We start from the raw sequence: 19,870 nt of genomic DNA, 5'->3' as shown, positions 1-19,870 counted from the left end.
TGATCGCTATAGACATATACAGTTTTGGCTCTAATTTATGTATATATTTCTTCAGTCCACATTCAAATCTATTGGCCCCTTTCATCTGCTTAATTTATTAGGAAAATATGACTTAGAAATTTATCTCTACAGATTTCAATTCTCTCTCCTAAGTATGACTGTAACAAAATAGAGCTTCCAGCACATTCTGCTTTCTCCTGACATTGAGTCTAAAAGACCACCAAATCTGTAAGTACAATCTTGATTCTTTTCAGGATGACATCCGTGCACGCATCATGATTACTTTAGGCCTCTACAACAAAATTGCACTTTTTGACATATTGCATATTGTTGTAAGCCATGCATGTATTAAACAGCATGTGTATGAGCTACCACAACATGAGAGAACACGTTGTTATCATCACAAAACTCTCACAAAAGGAACACTTATCTTGCACTGTGGCCTTTTTTCCACATTTTTTTGAAATTCTTTCATCCTCATATTTGATTAGGACTCTTCATAAAGGTAAGTATGTGGCCATGTGATGTCTTTCTATTGGCATGGCATAACATCACTCATGCCTGGAGAAAATATTGCAAATAAAAGCCTCTGCGCCATAGAGTTGGTTATGTTCATTGTTAGATGCATCATAGTTAGGATCACGTGTTCTCTATGATGACGTCACGGGTTGTGACGTAGGTCAGTCACTTCCATCATGTTGACTCCGCCGGTTGTGTGATTGAAGCTCCCAAGTTGTACTCAGCGTCTGAGTCGCTTACTAGCGCCGTGGCCACTTAATGGCGCTGCCCCAATGACATGAGCACATACATGTAATAGTACACTTGTATTGCATGAGGTGGAAAGTTCATGGATTAACCCTTAGCACTCTTAAGAGTTAGGCAGCAAGATTTTAAGCAGCACTAGCAGACTGTGAAGGGCACGTAGAATTACTGGGTAAAAATGAATTAATATTTTGTTGTTTTGCTTGTTGTTACAGTTCATATAAATTTCAGATCTATCAGTTGTATTTATCTTGAATTATAGAAGAAATAGCTCATCTGGATAAAGTTGTTCTACCTTTACATAACATCGAGATATCTTCATCACAGAAAGTATTTACAACACAATTTTGACAACAATATGTAACATCTTTTGTTTACAAAATGTAGTTTAAGTCTCTCTGATGGATAGAAAACCAGAGCAAGAGAGAGGGACGGAGACACAGAGAGAGAGAGAGAGAGAGAGGGAGAGGGAGGGAGAGGGTAGAGAGAGAGGGAGGGAGAGAGAGAGGGAGAGAGAGAGAGGGAGAGAGAAGGAGAGACGCTCAGAGTGAAACTAAAGGATGATGAACCATCTTGAAACATATGAACCATCTTGAAACATATGAGAGAGAGCTCCAGCTTTTCCCAGCAGAATTTAAAACATATTACATACCCAAATGTTTAACCTTAATCAACATAAAAACATATAACATAAGCTTGTGCTAGACGAATGACATCAGTGTCAAGGAACAGATATGTACCTTAATCAACATATCAAGTGACATAGGACAAAGCAAGGATAGAACATATAGAATTATACTAGTGTCAAGGAACAGTACAGATCTGTTTTAAAGAGTTTTTCCCGTTCATGTCGTCTATGATGGCGAGGGCCGTGTTCTCCCCCAGGATTAACGTGCCCAGAAACACGTACAGCACTCCAAGCACCAGGAGGGCGCGGTCCTTGTGCACGTTGTCTGACGGTTGCTGGAGTAGAACTGCCTGGATCAGGCAGAAACCTGGGGTACAAGAAAATAACGGGGATACATTATATATAAAACCTCCTTGGACAAATGTAACACCAAACTTTCAAAAACCTCAGTTATTTCTCAAGGTCTAGATATCTTTCTGGTGTGCTCTGAAACGCTTAAACGCAAGCATTTTTTCCCCGCAAGCCGTATGTACATGAAGATCTTAGATAACCTCATGTTATTTCTGCTTTCTGGGCAACGACAGAATATATCAAAATAATTGAATTTTGTATACCCCACCTGTAAAAAAGATGGAAATTGAGAAGTCACAGTGAGCCAAGTGACCAGTGTTAGAAAATTACATGTAGCACAATATGCTTTAGTGCATGATCTGTTAAAAATCTCCAGAGGATGTCATCTATAATATCAAGCAGACTCATTGAAATGGTAATCCGCAGCCAGCCCTCAATGATGGAAATGACCAACTCAAAGTTTGGGATCATGATAGTAAAGAACAGACTCGCTGCTACATGTAGTAATACACAGTATACCCGATACTAGATTTCATTGAAATTGAAGACTAGCCTTCAATATTACCAAAAACAAAAAAAGAATCATACCAGGGAAGACCATGATGAAGACGGCAGCCAGCCCCCCAATGACGGAAATGACGAGCCCGATGTTCGGAATCATGATGGCGAAAAACAGCGAGAGCCAGAACCACGCCATGGTCTGCACGACGCGCCGCACAAACTCTTGTCGAAGATTGTCCTCCGCCGACAACCGGCGCCATCTTACGTAAAACCCGTCAAGTACCGTTCTATAGGGTCAAGCAAGGAAGAAAGTATGTTAGACTATTTTCTTTCATGCACTGACTTTTGACACGATAGCTCTTGTTCATGATATCAGATTTGTTTTCACAACCCAGCACCCTGCAATTCCGACTGGCCATGTAAGTCATGCTTTGTTTTTTTTACAACACAAGGATTCATACAACAAACAAGGGTGAACAGAGCATGCTAGAGTATGCAATCCTTTAGATAGGTGAATGGACAAAGGGCATATTGATAGACTGAATTATTAAAGCACTTTACTATTGGAACACCTTTGGTAATGCTGGCCATGAGTTAATACAACAAAATAAGAATATCATAACTTCGAGCAAAGCATGCTCTTTGAATTGACTCACGACACTTTTCTTGTGCATCATAAAAAAATGGAAAATTTACTTGCATTTTACCAAGCAGTGGCAAGCAGTATTAATGTTCTCTAAGTGTTACAGGAATATCTCACACCATTTTGAACATGTTCAGTTATGTCAATACGGAGGATTCCTTCAAAAATACAAGAATAAATCCTGATAAAGTTCCGCCCCTACCTTCCGCAGAAGTGCAGGATGGGATACGACGTGAGGATGTCCAGTGTGAGCGCGGCTCGACCAATCGTGACGGAGATGTCGTTCGCGTCGTACGACAAGAGCACGTCGCTCGTTACGCTGCTGCCAAACGTTAACCCACCGTACACACCTGCAAACATCAGAGATGAAATTTTACATAAATCATCATCTATTCTTTAATATGTATGTACCAATTTGTAGTCACTCACTACACTCACTGTCCAATTACCGTCTGTTGTTCCCCAAAAGAGAAATCAAAATATACTTATTGTAACTTCTACTAAGTTCTAGTTCCTGAACTAGTTTTCATTTGAAATCTTAAAATCTTGGTCACAGGGCAGTGCCCATTTCTATTTCTATAGCCCTTGGGCCACACAAATGCTAAAATCAATAAATGAACGAGAAATCAATAAATGAACGAGAAGGAATACATCATCGATCACCTGTGACTGTATACACCAGCATTGCAATGACCATGGCAAAAAACATGACTACAGACAAACTGCCCAGGTTTCGTTTTCTCATACTGGCATAGACTGGAACTGCACTGATGTGGTACTGCAACACACAGGGGAAAAAAATGGGAAAAAAAGTTAGGAGTTAGGAAAGGAAATACCACAGTAAGTCACTTAACACAAATATCATCATGAAAGTTCATCTGTGTTGGTAGAAGTAATCATTGACAAAGGCTGGAGTTGATCAGTCGCAAATTTGGGTAAGTCCAATTTTTGGGAGGCTGGAAATTACAGCTTAACATTGATACAGAAGAAATATAATAAGTCATACTTGGTTCACTCCTTGAAGTTGAACTCTCCATATTTGTATACAGTCATCATATTGCTATAGACAGATCATAGAAAACACAGTACACAACAACACATGTTTAACATGATTGTGGTCCACACATACCTGGAAGCCAAAACAAACTGTTGGGACTGCTATAAACACATCTGTGAAAGTCTTTGGGCTGAAAAACACCAAATAACAGTTTGACACGTCTGACAATGGATTATGAAACTTTTCTTCTCTTATTCTATGATACATGAGCCCTGTTCATTTTGAATGTATGTGACTAATATACACATTGTAGTATTGACACTCAAGCAGTAATGAATTTGATGAAACAAGAAAGAATGTTGCAGATGTAATGAAAGTGGCTAACAAAGTTTTACATAAACAGTGCCCTAAAGGCTAACGTTTGAAACACCCTATGACAAATCTCGTACTGAAGAAATGATGAGAAAAATGAAACAATAAAGACTGAAAGTTACCTGGTGACGACATCAGCAGTTGGATACCCTCCTATGTAGTATTTAACAGACACTATCACTGTTACATACAGGATGCTCGCAACACCTAAAAAACTGGAGGAAAAGGGGACAATAAGATAATCAGTCATAACAAGTCAGAAATGTTTGATGATTAATTTCTGATGTTAAACTCTTTCTAATGTATAATATTTCATCTATAACCTTCACTTTTCTGGGGGTTTATTACACCAAAGTTCTCTGAGCATCCACTTTTTGTACATGTGTATGTAATCAACAGTGAAACAGGGTGTCCCCTGCAAAAGGAGGGCATCTAATTTATTGTTTCCTTAGGAAGATGCCCTGACGCCCTGCTGGCTAATAATCTGCTTACCTTGCATATTTCTGGAAGCCGATGTCTTTGAGGATGCAGTGGCGGATAGGGGCTGGTAGTGCTTCCGACATTGTACCATTAAAGTTTGGAAAATGATTTTCTGAATTCTTAGTGACCAATCATGATGGACCTTAACACTTACATCCTTCAGAAGGAAAGCGTCAACCCTACCTTGCGTATTTCTGGAAGCCGATGTCTTTGGGGATGCAGTGGCGAGAGGGGGTGGTAGTGCTTCTAACATTGTACCATTAAAGTTTAGAAAATGATTTTCAGAATTCTTATTGAGCAATCATGATGAACCTTAACACTTACATCCCTTCGAAGGAAAGTGGCAGTCTTACCTCGCGTATTTCTGGAAGCCGATGTCTTTAGGGATGCAGAGTGGGAGGATGATGAGGATAGAGATGACGCTCATGGTGAACTTCCTGTTCATGTACCAGTGGTAGCAGAAGTCTACTCCTGCCGCCCACTGCATCACTACGATTGGGAAAAAGATAATGACAATGAAGTTTTATTTCATATTGTCAATAACACAAAAAACAGTCTACGACAGTATCTGCCTTCAATAAGACTTCCTTCCTTTTTTCCTACCTTCCCGCAGCCTTCATCTGTTTGTCCATCCTTTTATGCATTCATTTCAATGAATTCTTTAATTCATTCACTCATTCATTCTTAACAAAATTGACATTATTTCATCTTCATGTACCAACCCTCACTAAAATCACTGGAAACAAACTTTCAAACAGTGATCAAACATAAACTGAATATTTACACAACCCTTTCTGCAAACCCACCTTTATCTACCTGGTCCCCCACGATGATGATGAAGGTGATGCAGGTGCCGAAGGTGTAGAGGATGATGGCCAGGTCGCACAGGATGCCAAAGTTATGCCCGCACACGGTCTGTACCACGTCTTGGTACGTGCTCACGCGGAAAAGGTCCGAACAGTACGCCATAATCAACGCTGCCACCGCGCCAAATACCAGGAAAATCTACAAAAATGAAAAAAACAAAAGTTCCCAATACGTAAGTAATAAATACAGGTTTTCAAAATTTGAATTTAGCATCCGAATGTTATATCATAACCAATTCATTCATTCATTTATTTTCTCATTAATTCATTATTTCATTTATTTGTCCAATAACTCTTTTGACTTCTTCGACCTATAACCTGCATTGATACATACATTCATTCACTATACAATTCATTAGTTCAATGCTCACTCATCCATTCACTTCTTCTTTCCTTCCTTCCCTCCACTTACCACCTCCATGGACACCCCCACCGCGTTTCCTCCCGCCCCCTGGAACGCCGCGGGAAAGTTCAGCAGCCCGGCGCCGAGACAGGCGTTCACCACGATGAACACCGCTCCGGCCAATGGCGTGCCTCGTTCCCTTCTACTGGCCTGGATCTGTGGGCAGGACTAAGTCAATTACGTGGATTAATTCTACACCATCCATTTTTTGTGTGTATCGTGCCCCCTGAATATTTGTTTGTATAGCATACCCGGTAAACCGCCTCATGGGGTAACACCCCAGGTTTGTACTGAAGCTGTAACTTATTATTGATGTAACCAAGGAGGTTTTATATATAAAACCTCCTTGATGTAACGTTACAAGTTATACTAGTACTAGTATCTGGATGGATTTATTTGATCCACTCACATCAGAAAGCTAGGTAGTCATTTTCACCTTTCACCTGAGTGAGGAAATGGTGGTTTGGATGTTGTGCGTTATGATCTTCCAACCTCTACTTGGAGATTCGACATTCACACACATGTATGGGGGTATGCTGTGTACTGTGTTACAATTGGAAATGAATTTCAAAACTTTCCTAAAGTTTTGGGAGAGCCTCAATTAGCCTCAATAGCTTCTCCACGTAACAATAAATATGGCAAAACTCCCCCCTCCCAATCATTGTACCGTCCCTTCAGCTGTCATAAGTCAACAAGACTGCCTTCCTGTCAAAGTTGGAATCATGTGACTTTAACAGGATGCAACTTTAAACCGGTTTTAGGAAGGGAGTGTCCAAAATACAACCAATGACAACAACAAAAACAACCAATTTACACGTCCTTGACTGGAGATTTGCGGGTGATTCTTAAGATGTAACCTTAAGAAAACCGTCTTAAACTTTACCTTAAGAACGATGACGCTGTTGTCCTCCGCCGCATGATCACCTGTACTTTCTGTGGACGCTGTCGCTACATTCGCCGGCGTCTCGCCAAAACTCTCGTAAGCTGAGGCTCGACGCGCAGAACTTATGTCCTCCTGTATAGACATCTTATTTTCACACCAGACTTACGAAATGCCGCAAAAATCTAGAAGAAACATGCCAGTTTTGTGAGGAAAAGTTTGAACGTGTTGGCAAGTCCAGTGCGCTCCCTCCCCGTGATGTTACGGCTCAAAGGTCAGGGTTGATAAAGGTGAGAGGTGAAGGGTCACACTGAGTTTCCGCTTTGCGAGAGCTCTATGTTTAAAAGGGTGTGCAAGGAGTATCACGGACATTATAAAACACACTAAATGAATGAATACAGAATGCCAGAAACCTACTTTAGAGACTCACTTATGTGGTGTATGGTGGAGCTCTGACGAAGGTTATTGATAGGTGCTATCATACATAAAACGATACGATACAAAATACGACAAACCTCCACCAGAGCCTCTGCAACAGAACACTCCGGACCTGTGTGCACGTGTTGGGTGCCTGTTAGTCCATCATGGCGGGAAAAGAAATAGGTGGGTGGAAAGGTTCTTGCTAATTTTCGCGTCTAGAACGTAAAATCAGTGATTCCGTCGTCCAGTATTTTCGTGGGAGGTGGCGTAGAAAACTGGGAATCTTTGAGAAGGTTTTTGGGAGGATAGGGAGTTTTATTGTAGAGTTACGTAACGTGGGAAATTGAAAGGGATGGGGGGGGGGGGCATGTAGAGTAGAGTAGAGTAGAATTTTCGGTCAGGTAGGACTGTTCCAGTTTAGACCGCTGAATGATATAATTTGTGGCACATGGCGAGCTAGCTAAGTTGGAGGGATTTAGAGAAACAATGTCATAAAGAATGGTGTGTCTTTTAATCTTCTTGCGTGCAATTGAATTATAGCTGAAAATTGTTACACTTAGATCAATCAATGAATCTAAATCAATCAGTAAAACAATCAAACGTTAATTGTACAAATTACCACAATGATAATTTGTCTCTACACTGAAGTCTTCAGGAAACAGTCCTTGAGTAGATGCTGAGCTATTCTAGTCAAGAAATTAGGAAACATATCCATGTTGTACATTCACATATTTGAGAAGGTGCATTTTTTGTAGGTTACAAAATTTAAGTACAAAGTCCAGTAATCTTCAAGCAGATCCCACGGTGTCAGGGAACAGTATCCATTAAGCCTCCATCAGGCCTTCCTACAGGGGTACGTATCGTAGAATTCGGAAGCAAAAAGGAATAATCGGCCCGTAGAGTCAATCTGCGGTAAGGTTAATAATTCCTGTGTGCAAACCCTCCTGGCAAATATTCTCCCTATACTATGGCTGGTGCGGATAGTCTAGTATCCATTGCCACCCCCCCCCCCCGTAGGACACTGTCCCACGATTTAGGTTAGTTAAGGTTGTTTTTTTTAGCTTAAAGTTATTATAACTTTACCATGTTTATTTAATTTTGAAAGAAAATAAACATTACCACATTTGTGATTTTACCTTTCTTGTCCCCCAGCCCTGTTGAGTTTATCTAAGTCTGGCCTGGTGGATTTTGATAGGTTGGGTTTAGGTTATAACATGACCATGTTTGCAATGTTAAAAGTTTCAATGATTTTATTCCACAGCTCTGTTGAGTGTGTCTAACAAGTCTGGCCTGGTGGATTTTGCCCGCGGCCTGCATGAGTTGGGTCTGCAGCTGGCAGCATCTGGGGGGACGGCTAAGGCTATCAGGGACTCTGGTGTCCCTGTCAAGTAAGTTAGTGTGTGTGTGTGTGTTTGCCTATTGGTCAGTCTGTGTATCTGTCTGTCTGTGTGTGTCTGTCAGCATCTGAGAGCACAGTTAATTAAGGCCATCAGGGACTCTGGCATGCCTGTCAAGTAAATCTTGTGTTTCTGTGTGTGTGCCTGTCCATGTGTGTGTATGTGTCTGTCTGTGTGTGTGTGTGTTTCTTTGAGTGTGTGTGTGTGTGTTTCTTTGAGTGTGTGTGTGTGTATGTATGTGTGTGTGTACCTGTGTCTTTCTGTGTCACACAGAGTATGTGTCTTTGTGTGTCTGCGCATCTCTGTCTGCGCATCTGTGTCTGTGCATCTGTGTGTGTGTCTGTGCATACATGCGTGTGTGTGTGTCTCCATGTGTGTGTGTGTGATACACACTTTTCACTGATGATCTTATATGGTCATGTTGCCCATATAGGGATGTGGCAGACATCACAGGAGCTCCAGAGATGCTGGGAGGGAGAGTGAAGACCCTGCACCCTGCTGTACATGGGGGTAAGGAACAGTCCATGTGTTATACAGGGGGGAAAGGAACAGTCCATTCCTCTTGGGGGTGGGTAAGGCACAGTCAATTGGTCATTGTAGGTGAAAAGTATTTCTGAAAGCTGTGTGCCATTCTGTATATGATTAGGAACATTAAAGTTTAAACTAAGCTTTAATGTATTTTACAGTATTGCCTGTTGCAATTTAATAAAATAGATCAACTAAGCTTAAATAAAACTATGGTATTGATCCCAAAACAGGGAAAAATAGGCCCCTGTCAGATGCTGGTTTTAGTGCACTGGTGGTTTGTCAAAACACATCAATTGGATTTTCATGTCCTGCGCTGTAATGAATAATTGTTACTGAATGTCAATGTTCTAATTCCTACAGGAATTTTGGCCCGTGCCTCTGAGAGTGACCAAGCTGACCTGGACAAACAGGGATATCAGCGCATCAGGTGTGATCATAGTTGTGTTGTAGGCAACACTTTTACAGCTAATGGCTCACAGGCTTTGTAAATGAAAAAGATAGACTATTTTTAAACAATTGAGTTTATAGAGAGTACCATGGATACTCAAGCAGAAAAATCTGGTAAACTTGGTATAGGTTACTGAATATTTTTTATCTTTGTAGCTTTTTATGAAATTAGGTTTCTTTTGGTCTCCAGAACAACAACACCTATCCCATGGCAACTCACTCCTCTCCCCTCCCCCCCAGGGTGGTGGCATGTAACCTGTACCCGTTTGTGAACACCGTAACCAAGGAGGGGGTGACGGTGGCTGAAGCAGTGGAGAACATCGACATCGGTGGGACTCCAGTTTTAACAGTATTCAATTCAGGATTTCTATTATTGAATAGAGGACAGGATTAGAATATATCAATGCATGCCAGAACAGCTACATTGTAGGTAGTCCAACAATCAAATATACATGTAATATGTAAGTATGTACTGGTAAAATACAACTTTGGCCAAGGATTAAAACTTACAAGTTGATCTAACACCAGGCTTACAAAGATTAAACAATGATTGCAAGAAAAAGATTACTAGAAAATGGCAGAAAACCCCTAGTATGGCTTTGCGAGAAGTCCAGAAAAGATAGCCTGGGTGCCACCCTAATGTGACCCTAGCTAGTTTACCTCCCATACTCCATCGGTAAGGGAGAAGTATGGGAGCGCCTGTAAACTATCTAGGATGGCACCCAGGCTAAAATATTTGAAAGCTTGGTGTAACCTCAAGTAATAAATTTTTATTTCTGACAAAATTATTCTTTTACCAGTATTTGATTGTAGATTGACCTTTTCTGATCCTGTCCTTCCTACCCTGTCTGCTAGGTGGCGTTACTCTACTGCGTGCGGCTGCCAAGAACCACGAGCGTGTGACCGTGGTGTGCGACCCGGGGGACTACCCAACCATCCTCGCCGAGATGGCTCAGAGCGAAGTGTCCGACACCATGCCCGCCACCAGGAAAACTCTCGCTGTTAAGGTACATTTGTATGATTGGATAATTATGTCTTTCTTTGTTGATCTTTTTCAAAAGAATTTATAATATCAAGTCAGTCGACACCCTTTTTGTGATGTAATACTGAGCTTTATTGTGGTAACATTTAAGTTGATGCAAATGACATTGATCATGAGTAGCCCCTGGAGTGATATGAGTAATTTATTTACCAAGTTAAGTCACAATTGAGATCAGTACGAACTACTACTGTGTAGTCATCAGTTGAATGAACTAATCAATAGATTATGAAGAAAAACCAATAGTATGAAGAAAAACCAATAGTAAAACTGAATAGTGATAGTAATACTGTAATCTCATTTATCTTTGTGTTCACGTTTAAAACATTCTTGTAGTACATTGGAAATGCAGATTCTCTGTGAATTCGCAGTGGAAAGCTCACTGCAGACATTTCAAGATTGACAGTACATTTTGTGTTCCTCCCTTCCCAGGCGTTTAACCACACAGCGACGTACGACGCGGCGATCTCGGACTACTTCCGACAGGAGTACTGCCAGGGCACGTCCCAGCTGCCCCTGCGGTACGGCATGAACCCTCACCAGAAACCTGCGCAGCTCTACACGACTCTGGAGCAGCTGCCTGTTAAAGGTATAAACAACAGATATAACTTTTTTTATAAAATTGATAAATCGTAAGGAGTCAAGATGGTAACAGAGGTCTAGGAAGACTTCAAAATTAAACCATAATCACCCCCTGAAACTGCATGAACCAAGATACAGACTTTCTCATTGGATTGTTAATTTTTCAGTTCAACATCATTTTCTTGACTTAAAAAAAAACATCAAATTGAATTGGTGTGGCCTAACAAAAAAAGTAGAACATGCCGTCCTTTTCTGAAGAGAAGCATAATTATACTATATTTATATGATAATGATCTGCCCACATCTCTTCACTATAACAAATCCCTATTTTGTTCCCTCCAGTGCTGAACGGATCTCCAGGGTTCATCAACCTGTGCGACGCTCTGAATGCCTGGCAGCTCGTGAAGGAACTACGCCAAGCCTTGGACCTCCCAGCCGCTGCCTCCTTCAAGCATGTTAGTCCCGCAGGTTAGTGTTTTTCTGTCTTCTTTTTTTTGTGTGTATTTGTGGTGTGCAAAGCATTCCACCAGGAGTTTCGCAACCTCAAACCATGGGGAAAACTCATACAAGCATTGGAAAAACAAGATTGTGAAAGACACAGGACAAGACATGGGGGAACATAACTGAGGGAGCAAGGTGCAGCTGGTGGTCTGCCATTAAACCTCAACAATTACGTTAATTAAAGTGCAACAATGTTTAAACCTCACACAACGGGATAAAAACAGATGTTGAAATGGATCATAGTGAGTGAATGAGTGATTGAGTGTACAAATACAATGGACAGCCAGTGTATTGTGGGCGCACAAAAATGCAAACTGACCCCTCCTGTAGGCTATGTTACATGATCTCTCGCTTTCGGGCTGATTGGGCCTCCCCCGAGTTCTAGGGACCTGACCAGTGGAGGGACTGTAGTGATTTAGTCTGACTAACCCCGGCTAAAAACCACACTCACTATCACTTGAATTTAAATGCATTTACAGTACTGGGTAAGTACTAATACAATAGACAGCCGAGACCTTGTGGCCATTTGTGGGTGTACAGAAACACATGCTAACCCCTGCTGTATTTCTGTTTCCCCCCAGGAGCGGCTGTTGGTGTGGAGCTGAGTGAAACCCAGGCCAAACTGTGCATGGTGGACGACATGCACGCCCAGCTGACTCCGCTGGCGACTGCGTACGCTCGTGCAAGAGGTACAGGAAATTTTTTTACAACTTTTACTTTTAGCTCTTAATGTTAAGTAAAACTTGGTCTCAGCTAGCAACCACTCAAGGGACTGAGGAAAAATAGTTGGTGAGGGGGAGTGGTTGAGAGTCTGAACCATGTAAAATTGGACTATGTTTTAATATGGCTTGTAATGACGGGAGGCCGTTGTCTCTGCCAGGTGGTTGGCGGGGCCAGGTTGACAATTTGTTTCAGCTTGTGTGCTGGCATAAACTTCTGCCTTTATTTGAATCTGTCAGCATGATATTTTATCTTGGTCCATGTATTTTACTCTCCATTTCAGGTGCTGATCGTATGTCATCGTTTGGTGACTTCATCGCTTTATCAGATGAGTGTGACGTCCCAACAGCCAAAATCATTTCTCGTGAGGTACTGCATACGTTCATTATTTGTTTATTTACTGTTTTGGAATTCTATGATAGTCCAGCGGGTTAGTGTGTGTAGTTCCTCAGTGTCTGTCTTGGGCCGAAAACAATTCTACCAATACAGATACAGATCAATACAGCAGCTGAGTTGATTTTTTAGACAAAATGAATATCCCTTAAAGTTTGGTATTTTTCCCTTCAGGTGTCAGACGGAGTCATCGCCCCCGGCTACCAGGAGGAGGCCCTGCAGATCCTCAGGAAGAAGAAAGGAGGAAACTACTGTGTGCTACAGGTGGGTGTGTATGGGGGTTATGTAAGCCCTACTGTGTGCTGCAGGTGGGTGTGTATGGGGGTTATGTAAGCCCTACTGTGTGCTACAGGTGGGTGTGTATGGGGGTTATGTAATCCCTACTGTGTGCTACAGGTGGGTGTGTATGGGGGTTATGTAAGCCCTACTGTGTGCTACAGGTGGGTGTGTATGGGGGTTATGTAATCCCTACTGTGTGCTGCAGGTGGGCGTGTATGGGGGTTATGTAAGCCCTACTGTGTGCTGCAGGTGGGTGTGTATGGGGGTTATGTAAGCCCTACTGTGTACTGCAGGTGGGTGTGTTTGGGGGTTATGTAAGCACTACTGTGTGCTGCAGGTCGGTGTGTATGGGGGTTTTGTAAGCCTAATTTCATAACCATTTTGCTACCTTGCTTGAGATCTGTGACAATTTTTTTTAGTACCCACAAAGTCGTAAATGCACTTTAATGGGTATATATACGCTTTCTAACGAAAGAATCAGGCATTGTCCAGATGGATCCAAACTCTTCAAGAGCTTCCTATCTACGCTAGAGAAGCGAATGCTCCACGACATTTACCTGTGGCTGGACAAGGACAGTGAATGTATCTCAGTCAGTGATTGACAGCTGTCGTGTGTTACAGATGGACCCGACCTACGACCCCCCTGAGCTGGAGACCCGGACGCTATACGGGCTGCAGATGCAGCAGAAGAGGAACGACGCCGTCATCAACAAGGAGCTCTTCTCAAACATCGTCACAAAGAGGAAGGATGTGAGTCAGAGGTTTACTTAAGAATATGTGTATGCAGCTGTGTAGGACCTGGTATTAAGCACCTGTTTTATCCTCCATTTCACGTGGTAAATTAAAATGAACAATTTAGATGTTTTGTCTGACCCTTACTTCCTTCCTCATGACTTCAATATTAAGTGGCCTGTAGGCTGATTTGAGCTTATATTGAATAAACAGCTCTGAGGTTCAAGCAAAATCAAACAAACAAATAAATGACCATGGCAATGAGTGATTAAAGCTCAAAGTACAGGCAGTAAAACATTTTGTGTGAGTCTTTGTTTGATTTCAGACCATAGCCATTGCTAAACCAAGGATGTCAGCCCATAGTTGTGTTGTAGGTACATGTACATGTACATGTAAGCTCATTATCATGGTTTGTGTGAGGTCTAAGCTTTGTTCACTTCCACACCAGCTGCCAGAGAGCGCTGTCCGAGATCTGATCGTGGCGTCCGTGGCTCTGAAGTACGCCCAGTCCAACTCTGTCTGCTATGCACGGGACGGGCAGGTAGGACTTAAGAGTTTCATTCTGTGTTTTTCACTGCAGTTTCTTCAGGTTCTCTTGCAGTTTGTATCACATTGACAGTCCCATCCCATACTAGTCTTTTTGCAAGGTAGATTAGTCTTGTAGAATTGTTCTTATGTAGCAGAAGATGCCATACACTCAGGCTGTATCTTGTACAACTGTTGTGCAATAAAGTTTTTCCTGCTGTGTTATTGTTTAAAGGTGATTGGGATCGGCGCCGGGCAGCAGTCCAGGATCCACTGCATGCGTCTGGCTGGGGAAAAGGCCAACAACTGGTAACATTTAAAATCATAATGATACTGATACTGTAAATTCATCTAGTAGAAAGGGAAAAGGGTCACAGTTGAAACAATTCTGTAGCACAATAACTGTAGTAATTAATACATTGGAAATGCATGTTTGCGGTGTCAGAAATGTTCGTTGCAGAGATTACAGCAAAACCCACAAAAAACAAAACCGCAAAAGATTTTAAGATTTGCAGTAGCAAACAGTGGTAAAGATGATTCTCAATAAGATTCCTCATAGTGTACATTGTAGATAAGAAGGAACCTTAATGTTAAAAGATATACAAAAGTTATACATGTAGTGGCAGACTGCTGTGTCACCAGTTTACATCCTTGTGAGAATAAAAGTTGACCTGCAATTCCTTCCCCTGCCTCTAGGTGGCTCCGCCAGCACCCCAAGGTCCTGAACATGACCTTCAAGAAAGGCGTGAAGCGTGCGGAGATGTCGAACGTGATTGACGTGTACGTGAATGGGACGGTTGGAGAGGACATGGAGACCTCCGCGTGGGAGAGCAACCTGGTGAAACCACCAGAGCAGCTGACGGAGGTACAAGGATTTTCCTTTGAATACTATAGGGGAGACTAAAGGGATTGCGCCTGCGCCCAGACCCCACGATGAGAGACCTCAAGTAAAAAACGTGGTTTAAACAATTGAAGATTCTTTTTTGGTGGGATTTTTTGTGAAATCTGGGCAATAAAAGATTGGCTGTGGTAGGATAGACTCTGTATTTGCTGAATTAGTTGAAATAAATGGTCTTTCTCTACCTCGTGGGGTTTGGCACCCCCCTGATATAGTGGGATGGTCTTCAACTGGGTGTTTGAAGCCTGTAGGACCTATCCAAGGGCTCTGATTAGGGGGGGTTATCTGGAGAATAGCCGTATGGAATTTGTCAGGGATGAATCTGATGACAGTTGACATAACTGGTTAGTATTTGAGGGTAAGTTATTGTAGTCTGATGTTTTGATTCCTGAGATAATGACACCTTCTTTTTCTTAACTTCCCCATAGGGCTACATGCATTACTGCCATTTATTGTAACCCTTTAGTCTCCCCTGTAAATGCAGAAATGTATTCGCGGGGACCGTTTCACCCCGAAGTTAAAACCGCCTCTAACATTTTTGTCCAATACTGTAACTGTATGTGACTATAGCACTGCCGCGAACTTAAAACCACAGCGAACACTCTTTCCCCTCAGCGCAAAATATAAACCATGCAAACTTGAATGCATTTACAGTAATGTTAATTCTTACTTTGTAAGGTTTACATGAAAAACTGTGACTTTCTGTTGTAGGATGCCAGATACTTACATCATATATTTATAGTACTCTGAATCTGATGTTAAATTCTTCATCCTAAAGCTTTGAAGTATGAACTACCTTGGCAAAGATTGGGCAACAACTTTTCCAAGTGCCTACATTGAATAGTTGTATAGAGAACTGTAAAGTCATCCTTATGTGTACATTCATACCTCTTCATAGTGAGTGCATGTGAGGTATGGCTCTGGTACTCTAGTGAATAAGTGTTCCTAAAGCCCGTACTAAGAGACTCAGTAATTCTTTCCTCCACTGTGCAATACGGCTGTATAACAGGGCTTAAGTATAGATTTTAACTGCGTAATTGTTTTTCGTCATATCAATACAATATTAGTGAACTGCAAGTCATTGTTTTATGTGATTTTAATGCATAGACCATGTAATAAGGACGTAATTCGGGCATGTTTGCCCGCGAGTTCCTTACGAATAAAAATCATTCATCATGTTTCGTTGATGAAGGTTAGACATCCAGGTAATAAGATACGCCAAAATAATTACTCAAGCAACTGGATAAGATTTTGAAACAGTCAGACCTTTCAGACAGTATCCACTGTCTTTCGTCAGTGACTAACGATAGGACTGAGAACACCAGGTTTTATACCAAAACTCTGAATAGATATGTTAATGAGGTAAAGACAATTTAGGATGTCTTGAAGTAGTTTTAAAGACAATTTAGGATGTCTTAACATATATATTCAGAGTTTTGGTATAAAACCTGGTGTTCTCAGTCCTATCGTTAGTCACTGACGAAAGACAGTGGATACTGTCTGAAACGTCTGACTGTTTCAAAATCTTATCCAGTTGCTTGAGTAATTATTTTTGGCGTATTCATCATGTTTGTTTGTTTGTTTCCTCAGAGCGAGCGAGGCCAGTGGATCTCCCAGCTGAAGGGCGTGGCTCTCAGCTCCGATGCCTTCTTCCCTTTCCGTGACAACATCGATCGAGGACACCAGGTACGGAGAAGTCTTCTCCTCTGGTACATGTATTTCTTGCTTGTGTAAATGGGTAACAAAATCAACATGACACTTCTTCCACCCAGTTAAAAGTTGTGTCAAACGTGGAACTGGCAGTAAGCCTTTCTTTCATTACTGCAAAGTGAGAAAAGAATGAAACTTTCAAAAAATGGCAGGTCTTTGAATGACCAGGTCCTGTACCTAATTCTTTATAGAGGTCCAGTCTTGGTCAACACAGTAAAAACATTTATATACAAATTCATTTGGGTGTCCTTGTGGTTTAGTGGTCTGCGCCTTTGCTACTCTGCCACATCTGGTTCAAATTACTTGGACCAGAAGGACTGGGGTTCAAGCCCCACGTAGGACACCTCTGGACAAGAGGCGCATTGAGTCATACCAAAGACTTTATAAGAATTGGTACATACTTCTGAAACAGTATGGAAGTTAAACACACTCCACTGCCAGTGGACTAGCCCCCTGCTGTAGTGATTGCACCACAGTGTGGCCCCAGGGCTATGAAACGGAGATGGGCACCGCCATATACATCTATTATGGTGTGGGAGGATTTTAAAAAAAAGACAAATTCATCTGTCATGATACTGTCAAGTTCTATAGTGTGGTGTTTTAAGTCATTGATTTTAAAAATTGTATAGTACAGAAATCATATAATGAAACACATACTGTATCATGATTTGACAGGGAGAGGTAAATGCTCAAACGAAACCACCATGAACATATCATGATTAACAGTAACTATAGAATAAACTGAATTTCCCATGTGCCCCTACAGAGCGGAGTTGAGTACATCGCCAGCCCGGTGGGGTCGGTTCAGGACAAGATCGTGATCGAGGCGTGCGACGAACACTTCATCACAATGGTGCACACCAACCTGCGACTCTTCCACCACTAACATGGAGAGGCAGCAACAAAAGGAGCAGAACATCAACTTTGCTTAATAATGTACCGTAGATGAAAAAGCTTTCTCATCATTTCTTAGCATATTATGTATGGCAACATTATGGCAAGATTTACAGTATTATACTCAAACAGAATTTTCCATGTGCCACCACACAACCCCTACCTGCACCTCTACTCAGTCAGTCTACTGTGCAAGGTCTGAGGGGCCACAAGAAAAGTAGCTGAATATTGACTATACTTAACATTTACCTGTCCCAATGCAGTATACAGTATTAGATGTTTGCTGCACAATATTTCTGACTATGAAAACTGTTTCAAAAAGCATATGCCTACTTTATACACTAACATTAACTGTAGACTTTGATGCATTTTATTGTGAATTCCAAAAGATCAATGTGGCAAATTGTCCTGGCTTGGTAAAACATAGACGTTAAGGATTTGAACAACACAATGCAAAAAGTTAAGCTATGTTTAATGCACAATGCAATGTTAAGAGTCAAAGACCATACATGTGTACCAAGCAGTGTTGGAACAACGTTAACAACTGCGATGTTGTATGTGCAACAGTAGAAGATTCCACGGCAAGAATTGTGGATGTTATTCAAAATAGAAACATTGCTTGTCAGTGTGCATTGACATGTCATCTTCTTAAATCATGTAGAAGTGATAATGTACATACACGTATACACCAAACAGACAATACCACATTCAGTATTGAATTACACTTGATAGGTGTGGAAATCAGATACGTGTAGATGGAATTCATTGTTTCATCTTAGGTTTAATTGACACTAAAATCTTGCTCATAATTCTGACTAGAGTCCTCTATAGTGATAATGCCTCTCACCAGCTGTTTTCTATTGGTGCACTTCATTCATCATTTAGAAGATTCAAAGTGCACAAACTTAACATTTGCATCATCTAAATAATTGCTATCATAATCCTGAGTCCTTAGTTGAGTTGAATGTTGGCAAGATGAGCTCAAAACGCATTATCATAGTCTTTAACACATTGTGCAATGGTTTAATTATCTGCATTCACTATAATAACATTAAGTACATTTAATATCTAGGTTTTATCATTGCTGTCATTATCATCCTTGCTTTTCCCATCCATAGTAGTAAAGTACCCTCTACTGTTGAATATGACTATCCACCACTCTAGAATAACATTAAGTACAATGTACATGTAGCCTGTGCCGTAGCCAACTGATACTGTTCAATGAAATGTGACCCACATCCCCGAAGGGACCTCAGGTATATTCTCGGGCTGTTTGTGCAACTGCACAGCGGCCTCGCCACAGCACACATTTTTGGCCAAGCACACCGGGTCACCCCTACTCTTCTCAATAATGTTCAATATCTATGTTTCTTTAATCATCACTATCATAGTCTTCCTCATAGTCCTGGCTGGACTCCTCAGTAGTGATCAGCTGAATGATCCCCCTCATCAGCTGGCCTTGCTTGTCTCTCCAGTTCATTTGTCACTAAAGCTTCACATACAGGTATGCACATTATGATGGCTTTAATCCTCGCTGTCATAGTCATCCTCATAATCCTGACTAGAGTCCTCAGTAGTTATGAGTTGTATGATACCCCTCATCAGCTGTCCCTCCTTGCTCCTCTCATCCCAGTTGATGGCTCCAGGTCGGGTGATCTTCTGCTGTAGAACTGTGTCCAGCTCATGTCTCAGACCCTGTGAATGTGTAGATAAAGAAATCTAAGCTCATTTCCTACATGTATCTACTTACAACATTGGGCCCTTTGCCATCCTTACGACTTCTTTGAAACCTTTTTCTCGATTCATTCACAAAGTAACTATATGAGTGTTCGTCTCGAATGTGTAAATATTTGTCAAAAATATATGCATATTGCTTCACAGGCCAATGTCCATCTCAACCCCAAGACTAAGCATTCAAGTCA

At 41.4% G+C, this 19,870-nt stretch overlaps 4 protein-coding genes across 5 annotated transcripts in view; 2 read left to right on the top strand and 2 right to left on the bottom strand.

The window, feature by feature from the left end:
- Positions 1-19,870, top strand: part of LOC136444123 (U6 snRNA-associated Sm-like protein LSm4) — a 178,407-nt gene that overhangs the window by 83,629 nt on the left and 74,908 nt on the right. The gene's annotated exons all lie outside the window — the stretch shown is intronic.
- LOC136443935 (sodium-coupled neutral amino acid transporter 7-like) lies at positions 1,325-7,149 on the bottom strand. Of its 2 annotated transcripts, none has more exons than XM_066441315.1 (10): positions 6,887-7,149; positions 6,013-6,171; positions 5,541-5,739; positions 5,088-5,223; positions 4,377-4,469; positions 4,015-4,072; positions 3,549-3,663; positions 3,088-3,235; positions 2,330-2,529; positions 1,325-1,757 (listed from the first exon to the last, which is right to left on the bottom strand). In XM_066441315.1, the coding sequence occupies exons 1-10, from the start codon at positions 7,028-7,030 to the stop codon at positions 1,567-1,569; spliced, it is 1,443 nt and encodes a 480-aa protein (XP_066297412.1). In that variant the 5' UTR covers positions 7,031-7,149; the 3' UTR covers positions 1,325-1,566. The 2 variants fall into 2 exon arrangements, with proteins under 2 accessions (XP_066297412.1, XP_066297413.1); XM_066441316.1 differs by having other exon boundaries at positions 1,326-1,757; positions 6,013-6,159.
- Positions 7,398-18,577, top strand: LOC136443974 (bifunctional purine biosynthesis protein ATIC-like). The gene is made up of 17 exons (XM_066441361.1): positions 7,398-7,486; positions 8,565-8,691; positions 9,134-9,210; positions 9,589-9,655; positions 9,916-10,004; positions 10,531-10,682; positions 11,147-11,303; positions 11,639-11,764; positions 12,379-12,486; positions 12,801-12,886; positions 13,085-13,174; positions 13,811-13,939; positions 14,370-14,462; positions 14,682-14,755; positions 15,143-15,311; positions 16,935-17,030; positions 17,821-18,577. Exons 1-17 carry the CDS (start codon positions 7,468-7,470, stop codon positions 17,938-17,940), a joined length of 1,779 nt encoding a protein of 592 aa, XP_066297458.1. The 5' UTR covers positions 7,398-7,467; the 3' UTR covers positions 17,941-18,577.
- LOC136443976 (ATP-dependent DNA/RNA helicase DHX36-like) overlaps positions 18,404-19,870 on the bottom strand; it is a gene marked incomplete at its 5' end in the record, with an annotated part of 70,427 nt that continues 68,960 nt past the window's right edge. The window contains one exon of the mRNA XM_066441362.1: positions 18,404-19,643. Coding sequence (XP_066297459.1) covers positions 19,473-19,643 — 171 coding nt within the window. The remainder of the gene's footprint in view (positions 19,644-19,870) is intronic.

This window comes from Branchiostoma lanceolatum, chromosome 10, assembly GCF_035083965.1.
Source record: "Branchiostoma lanceolatum isolate klBraLanc5 chromosome 10, klBraLanc5.hap2, whole genome shotgun sequence".
Taxonomy (NCBI): domain Eukaryota; kingdom Metazoa; phylum Chordata; class Leptocardii; order Amphioxiformes; family Branchiostomatidae; genus Branchiostoma; species Branchiostoma lanceolatum.
Note: the sequence above shows the minus strand (reverse complement) of the source record. Positions and strands in the feature narration are given on the sequence as shown.

Coding starts and splice junctions, on each gene's coding strand:
- LOC136443974 (XM_066441361.1), top strand. Junction 10,683..11,146: donor GGAAAACTCTCGCTGTTAAG/GTACATTTGTAT, acceptor CTCCCTTCCCAG/GCGTTTAACCACACAGCGAC. Junction 17,031..17,820: donor ACATCGATCGAGGACACCAG/GTACGGAGAAGT, acceptor GTGCCCCTACAG/AGCGGAGTTGAGTACATCGC.
- LOC136443935 (XM_066441315.1), bottom strand. CDS start 7,030: ATGTCTATACAGGAGGACATAAGTTCTGCGCGTCGAGCCTCAGCTTAC. Junction 3,664..4,014: donor CAGTTTGTTTTGGCTTCCAG/GTATGTGTGGAC, acceptor TGTGTGTTGCAG/TACCACATCAGTGCAGTTCC. Junction 3,236..3,548: donor GCTGGTGTATACAGTCACAG/GTGATCGATGAT, acceptor TGATGTTTGCAG/GTGTGTACGGTGGGTTAACG.